General features: G+C 31.3%; 1 protein-coding gene across 1 annotated transcript; it reads left to right on the top strand.

Annotated features, from left to right (window-relative positions):
* The first annotated feature begins 5,961 nt into the window (after positions 1-5,961).
* On the top strand, positions 5,962-6,468 carry LOC125185276 (transcriptional regulator SUPERMAN-like). Its single transcript, XM_048081789.1, has one exon. It carries the CDS (start codon positions 5,962-5,964, stop codon positions 6,466-6,468), a length of 507 nt encoding a protein of 168 aa, XP_047937746.1.
* The last annotated feature ends 236 nt before the right edge of the window (positions 6,469-6,704 follow it).

Genomic DNA, 6,704 nt, shown 5'->3' with positions numbered 1-6,704 from the left:
CCATTCACGTTGTTTCATGCCAGCCAAAATTTCATTAAAATTTCTTCACATTTTGAAGAAGAGTACAAACCCCTTAGATATCCTAGAAAACTGTATCTGAGTGCAAGATTTTCTTTCCATTTTCCTCTCTATAAAATATGGCAAGTTTTTTCAGATTCCAGAAACATGCAAAAGATTGTGCTTCATTTAGCTCAGATTTTATGAATGACTGGTGGCCAATAGCATCATCCCTACCCTTTCTACTTTTAGTTTATAATCTTGATGATTTTTTTAAAATAAAAATAATTCTACTTATATATATTTACAAATACTATTTTTTATGCACTGAATTTGCATTGTCTCTGCACTGCTCATGTCATTTCGTACGCAGAAACACTATTATAATAAGAAGATATCCAATTGGTAATTAATTATGATATTTCTTAATTGTTTAGGGTTTGAGTATTTTGGTGATTTCCTATCATAAGAGATCTATTTAATTTGTGAGTCCTTGAAGTTGGAGAAGCCTATCGATATGAAATTGTAAGTTTGAGGGTTTATTGGACAGTCATTTCTTCTGGAAAAATCGAGGAAAAGGGAGAAACGTACTCCATTTTCCTTGATCTTTCGTTAAGAATTTTGTTTTTTATTGGTTGAATAATATGTAAATTTACATCTCAAATATTTATGTCAAGGACTCACAAATTAAGTAGAACTCTTATGATTGGAAACTACCAAAATACTCTCAAGTCCTAAATAACAATTTTTTTAATAAGTATCAACATAATTAATTTATGAATGTAAATACACTCTTGATAAATTTGTCTTTATTTTATTGTTCTACTCCAACTTTAGATTTTTTTTTAAAAAATATAGTATAAATCATAAGGATCAAGAACTAGCTAGGCTAGTGGTGGTTGATGCTAGGGTTACTATTTGTGTATATGACAGAAAGAGCTAATTGATGAAAGTATAATTATGCATTTGCTAAAAGCTTTTTATAGGCTGAAAAATGAGGATTTATTCTGGCCCCCTTTTAATAAGCACGCAATGAAAGATTCACTTTAGCCTTAAGGTTTGCTGTCTTTTCTGTAAAGCATAATTCCATCAATCTTGTTGTCTCTTTGTCTCTGTCAAGATTTTATGTTTTATTAGTCTACGTCGAAATTGAATGAAAGGGGTTGAAGAGAACAGTAAACTACATAGGAACCATCAAATATTTGTCATCTATGTGTGTGTAATAATTTGTGTAGAAAGTGGCAAGGAATCATCTACCCAACTATACATAAATGCATTGTTTCCCAACTTACCCTTAATCATGTAATTGGTGGGAGATATAAATGCAAACTCATACCACCATTTATTTTCTTTCAAGTTCAAGCCAAGTGTATGTTAGATTTTATTGGGCTAGGTACTACTTCATTCATTTAAACATACTTGATGATAGAAAAAAAAAATGACTTATCATTAAGCGTAGGCAAAAGCGTATATAGTGATACAAAAATGACTTACTAGGTATAAATATTTAAGTTGACCTTATTAATTTCACATTTTTTTGTGACAACTCACATGTGAGTTACTATATGGTTTTGGGATGAAATCTCACATGTGAATTATACATGAAGGAGACTAGAAGATACCATCAAACCCTGAGATTTTAATCAAGAAAACAACTAGTGACATAGAGTGACACACTATTATGTTATCTATTTCAACTTTTTTCGATATGCGTGACAAGTCTTATATACATGTATCTCAACAATGTATATTCGATTATATTTGTATGTTTCTAATAATTATTTTGATTAAGTTATATTTTGCATGTCCAAGGAATGACAACGTGCTTTATCGCTTGGTCTAGGGGTGAGTAAAAAAACCGAAACCGAATATCCGAATTGAACCAAACTGAAATTTTGAAATTCGGTTCGGTTTTTTCGGTTCGGTTCGGTATTAAAAATACAAAAATTTCAGTTTTTCAGTTCGGTTCGGTTCGGGCAAAAAAAATAACCGAAAAACCGAATTATATTTTAAATATAATATTATATATTTATTCTATTAATTTAATATATTATAATATATATTCTTTTAATATATTTTATATGATATGTATTATATATATTCTATTAATTTTATATTATATATTTATATATACTATTTTTTCCATTTTTCGGGTTTTTTTTTAAATTTCGGTTTTGTTCCGTTTTTGAAGTTCGGTTTTCAGTTTTTCGATTTTCGATTTTTTGGTTTTTCGGTTTGGATTTTGAACTAAATTCGGTTTTTCGGGTTTGGTTCGGTTTTAGAAAAAAACGAACCGAAACCCGAATGCTCACTCCTAGCTTGGTCTTTTAGATAAGCATTCAGTTTTATAGTATTATGTTGTACGTCCTCAAATGATCAATTTAAAATATTTGGAATGAGGTCACATTCTAAGAATTTGAGCTGAATTCGAAGTTAATTTGAGGAAAAAAAAATCATTTATACTGACGCTTACACTTTATGAAATTCCTATAGTTATATTTTGCTCATGTGCAAGTAAATGTGTAGCAAAAACTAAGAGCATGCTAAAATACATAGAACGTCTATAAATTTCAAAAATAAAATACTCCATAAACATTATTTCTGTCTAGCGACGAGGTAGTTAGTTCGCACACACATGCACTTTTTTTATTTTTAATTAATTAATTTTAATTAAATGAATTTATGAACTCTAATTAAAAACTAATGACTCCTGGTATAGATTACTAGACTTTTAATCGTACTTAATTAAAACCTAGTTCAGGTGTTTGCACCAAAGTTGGGTTGAAGGAGAAAAAATGGCGTTGGGCTCATTTGTTTAGATGGCTACTTTAGTTAATGGGCCCCATAGCCGAAGGTGGGCCGGTTAACCCCCTGAACCCACCTGAATATATATGTCTTGTCATTTAATACTACGATTGAATCGATTATATAAAATAAAAATATTATGTTAATTATAAATTAACATAAAAACAAAAATTATTGACTCAACATGGGAAGGTTCTTTCAAAAGTTGAATAAAGTTAAAAGTTGGTGATAAAACTTAACTTTTGTAATTAAGCTTTTGTTCCTGGCAATGCTTCATCCTAATCCCATGATTGAAACTTAAAAGTGTATATATATGTTGCAACTTTTTTATCTTATCACTAATGTCTCATTTTCCTTTTAGTATGTCATAATAGAAATGTCATCCACACTCTTTATTTTGGAAAAAGTAAACTACTCCTTCCGTCCCCGATTAAGAGTCACACTTTTCCATTTCGATTCGTCCCTAATTAAGAGTCACACTTCATTTTTACCATAAATAGTAAGTAGGTCTCACATTCCACTAACTCAATTCACTCACATTTTATTATAAAATCAATATAAAAAAATAGGTCTCACATTCCACTAACTTTTTCAACCAATTTTTCTTTACATTTCTTAAAACTCGTGCCCGATCAAAGTGCGACTCCTAATGGGGGACGAGGGGAGTACATTATTAATATATTTAACTACTCCAATTATTAATTTTTTCTGTATTAATACACATTTTATCTCTATATAAACACACTAAACAGTATTTATAAAATCTCATGCTACCCGATAAATGTGATATGTTTATTGGGACACAGGAGAACCATATGGCTTTATTTCCGGCTACAAAATACTCCATTTGTCCATCACTAAATGTCTGATTTTGACATCCGAGATATCCAACATTGCATATTTCATTTTACTTTTTATTATTCATTCGTTTATTACACTTGCATTTAATTATTACTACAAATTAGATTTATATTATTTTTTTTACCTATATTCCTTCTGTCTTTCTTAAAACTGGTGTCAATCTCATATGAAACAATTAATGACAGACTACAAGTGATCAGTAGAGTATAAATGCCAGCATTGGTGCCGTACGTGCTATATAATATAATGCATTGTTTCGATCAAGTCCAATTGTATTACGACTAAAATTAATTAATACTCTGTTAATCTAATTAATTATGCTTTGGGATGATTTAGCTGCACTCGAAGCAACGCGGAAGCTACGTACACTAATGTTGTTTCCCCTCATGCTTTAATTTGTCCGAACCAAAAGAAAAATAATAATTTTGAAATTTTAAATGAAGATTGTTGTTAATTAATCTTATTAAATTAACAATTTAATTTCTAGAACGTTTGCCGACTACAAGTACAGCGATGACTTTAATTAGTCGTCTCTTTTGTTTGTCACACTGCAGGGAAACAGCTATAAATAATTTTTAATTAAAAGCATAACCAGACATAATTAGTATACATCTGAGATGTGATACTTGAATATTGCTAATCTATTAGTATTTTCATTCTTTTCACATTTTTCTTAGACTCATCCGAGACTCCATATAATCAAACAAAACGTTTTGTATATTCACGCCTTCATGTACGAGATTATAACACTTGGAAATAGTTTTGATAGTATAACATAAATCTTAATATTATAAAATTGGTAAGTAAGAGATAGAAAGAAAAAAGATACACTACTATTGTTCATTTTATTCACAATATATTTTACAGATTACACATAATTATTCATGGACCTCATATTTTTATTTTCTATTCATTTCTTATTTTAATTTATTAATTATGTATTCTAAATAAAATACGTAATTATTTAATAGCCTAGAAAATTAAAAATATAAATTACCTATTTAAAATTCTTAAAAAATTGATAGAAATTTGTCAAGTAACGGATATGTTAGAATAGTGTAGAAAATTTTGAAAGAAAAAAAGTAAATTTCACTATTTTTTTAAAATAATAATAGTACCGACTTAAAACACATACTATAAAAGAAGCCCACTAGTAATGTGATTACATTGGCTGAGAGAGGAGTTGGGGTGAGCCACCACATAACTCCCGTCCCCCAACTCCCCGCAATGCAACCCGTCCCATCGGAATGGGATCCCTCACAATCATTGCGGATATCTTTATATTAGTGCAAAATAAAGTCCATTTTATTAAAAGAAATTGGGTAAATAGCCATTTAAATCGTCAAATTGGTCAAAATTCAGTCTATCTATAAAGTTTGAAATCCGTTAATTAAATTACAAAGTTTCAATTTTTCTAGTCTATCCCATGAGTCAAATTTTAGGTGGAATCTTTGTTGACGTGGATTGAGATTTCAAGATGGATTGAGAAATAAATCATTAAAAGATGCATGCATAATCCAAAGTGTAATCACAAGAGCTTGATCTTAAAGTTGGATTGAGATTTCAAGATGGATTTCAATGTATGCAAATATTCCACTTAAAATTCGACCCATGGGATAAACTAGAAAAGTTGAAACTTCATGGTTTGATTAGCAGATTTTAAACTTTGTGAGATAGACCAGATTTTGACTAAACTTGGTGATTTAGATGGCTATTTACCCAAAGAAATTTATTATAAAAAAATAATAGTGCAGAGTACTAATATTTATGAATAAACTAAAAAAAAAAAAAACATATACTTCCATCGTCTCAGTCGTCTTCTTTCAAGAAATCAAGTAAGACTAATGTGAAGAAAGACTTTAATCCGTCTTAATCCTTAAATTAAACCTGCCGTAATAAGCGAAGATAATAATGATATCTTGCCTGTCTCAGTCGTCTCCTTTCAACCATGTAGCCAAACTAATTCGAAGATTCTATTTCCATTAAATTTAATCCAATATTTATATTTATATATAGGGATGCAATCCAGGAGAGACAGCCAACATTAAAAATCAAAAGAAATATTCACAATTTAACCCTTGCCGGCCAAGATAAATAAAATCAATAAATATATATAATATGAAAACAAAAAAAAACACAACTGTATCCGAGGATGAGAAATACATAAACCAATAATCTTAAATTCACTACTAGTTTCCTTCCATCCCTTTCCCCATCTCAATCCTTCAAAACAAAAACAAATAAAAGAAGAAGAAGAATATCTTGCTCTAGTAATTCCCAATGAAATCCGATCAAGAAATGGATGACATAGAAAAACATAGAGAAAATTCCGATGCACCAAAGCTTGAGGAGGCCAAAGCAAAGGACAAGGACGAGGACGAGGACGCGGGCGTTGGGAGGTCGTACGAGTGCAGCTTCTGCAAGCGCGGCTTCACCAACGCTCAAGCCCTCGGCGGCCACATGAACATCCACCGGAAGGACAAGGCCAAGGCCAAGCAGAAGAACCAACAACAACAACACGAAACCTCGAATAAGTCCAAAGAGAATCCTATGTTTATGCAGCAGAAGGTATCATCATCCCCTGATCATCCTCATCATCATCACTACAAGCAGATGAATTATCAAGTCTACTTGCCCTCGTCAAACCCTAGTTCTCGAGGCGGGAATAGTTATTCGCCTCTTTCAAGGCCGGAGGAGGCGGATTTGTGGCTGAGGATGGGAGCCTCGCCGGCTGGTGGTGGTGGAGGTAGCAATGTGGAGGAGACTGAAGTGGATTTGGAGCTCCGGCTTGGCCACGACAAGTGACCGATCATCAACTTTTCGACGATGATCTTGATAAGTCATGGTGTTTTATACTGTGTGTTTGTGCTTAATTTGGGAATATTTGTAAGAGGATTTTTATTGTAGAGATATTGAGTTCAATAAAAGGGGATAAGCATAATTGCTTCTCCTCAGTTGTTGTTCATTTAAAGTCATTTCGTTTTATTAATTTCATGGTCAAATTATTGATTTCTTACCTTTGCTTCATTAATCCTTTTGTT

This window comes from Salvia hispanica, chromosome 1 (assembly GCF_023119035.1).
Source record: "Salvia hispanica cultivar TCC Black 2014 chromosome 1, UniMelb_Shisp_WGS_1.0, whole genome shotgun sequence".
Lineage (NCBI taxonomy): Eukaryota > Viridiplantae > Streptophyta > Magnoliopsida > Lamiales > Lamiaceae > Salvia > Salvia hispanica.
Note: the sequence above shows the minus strand (reverse complement) of the source record. Positions and strands in the feature narration are given on the sequence as shown.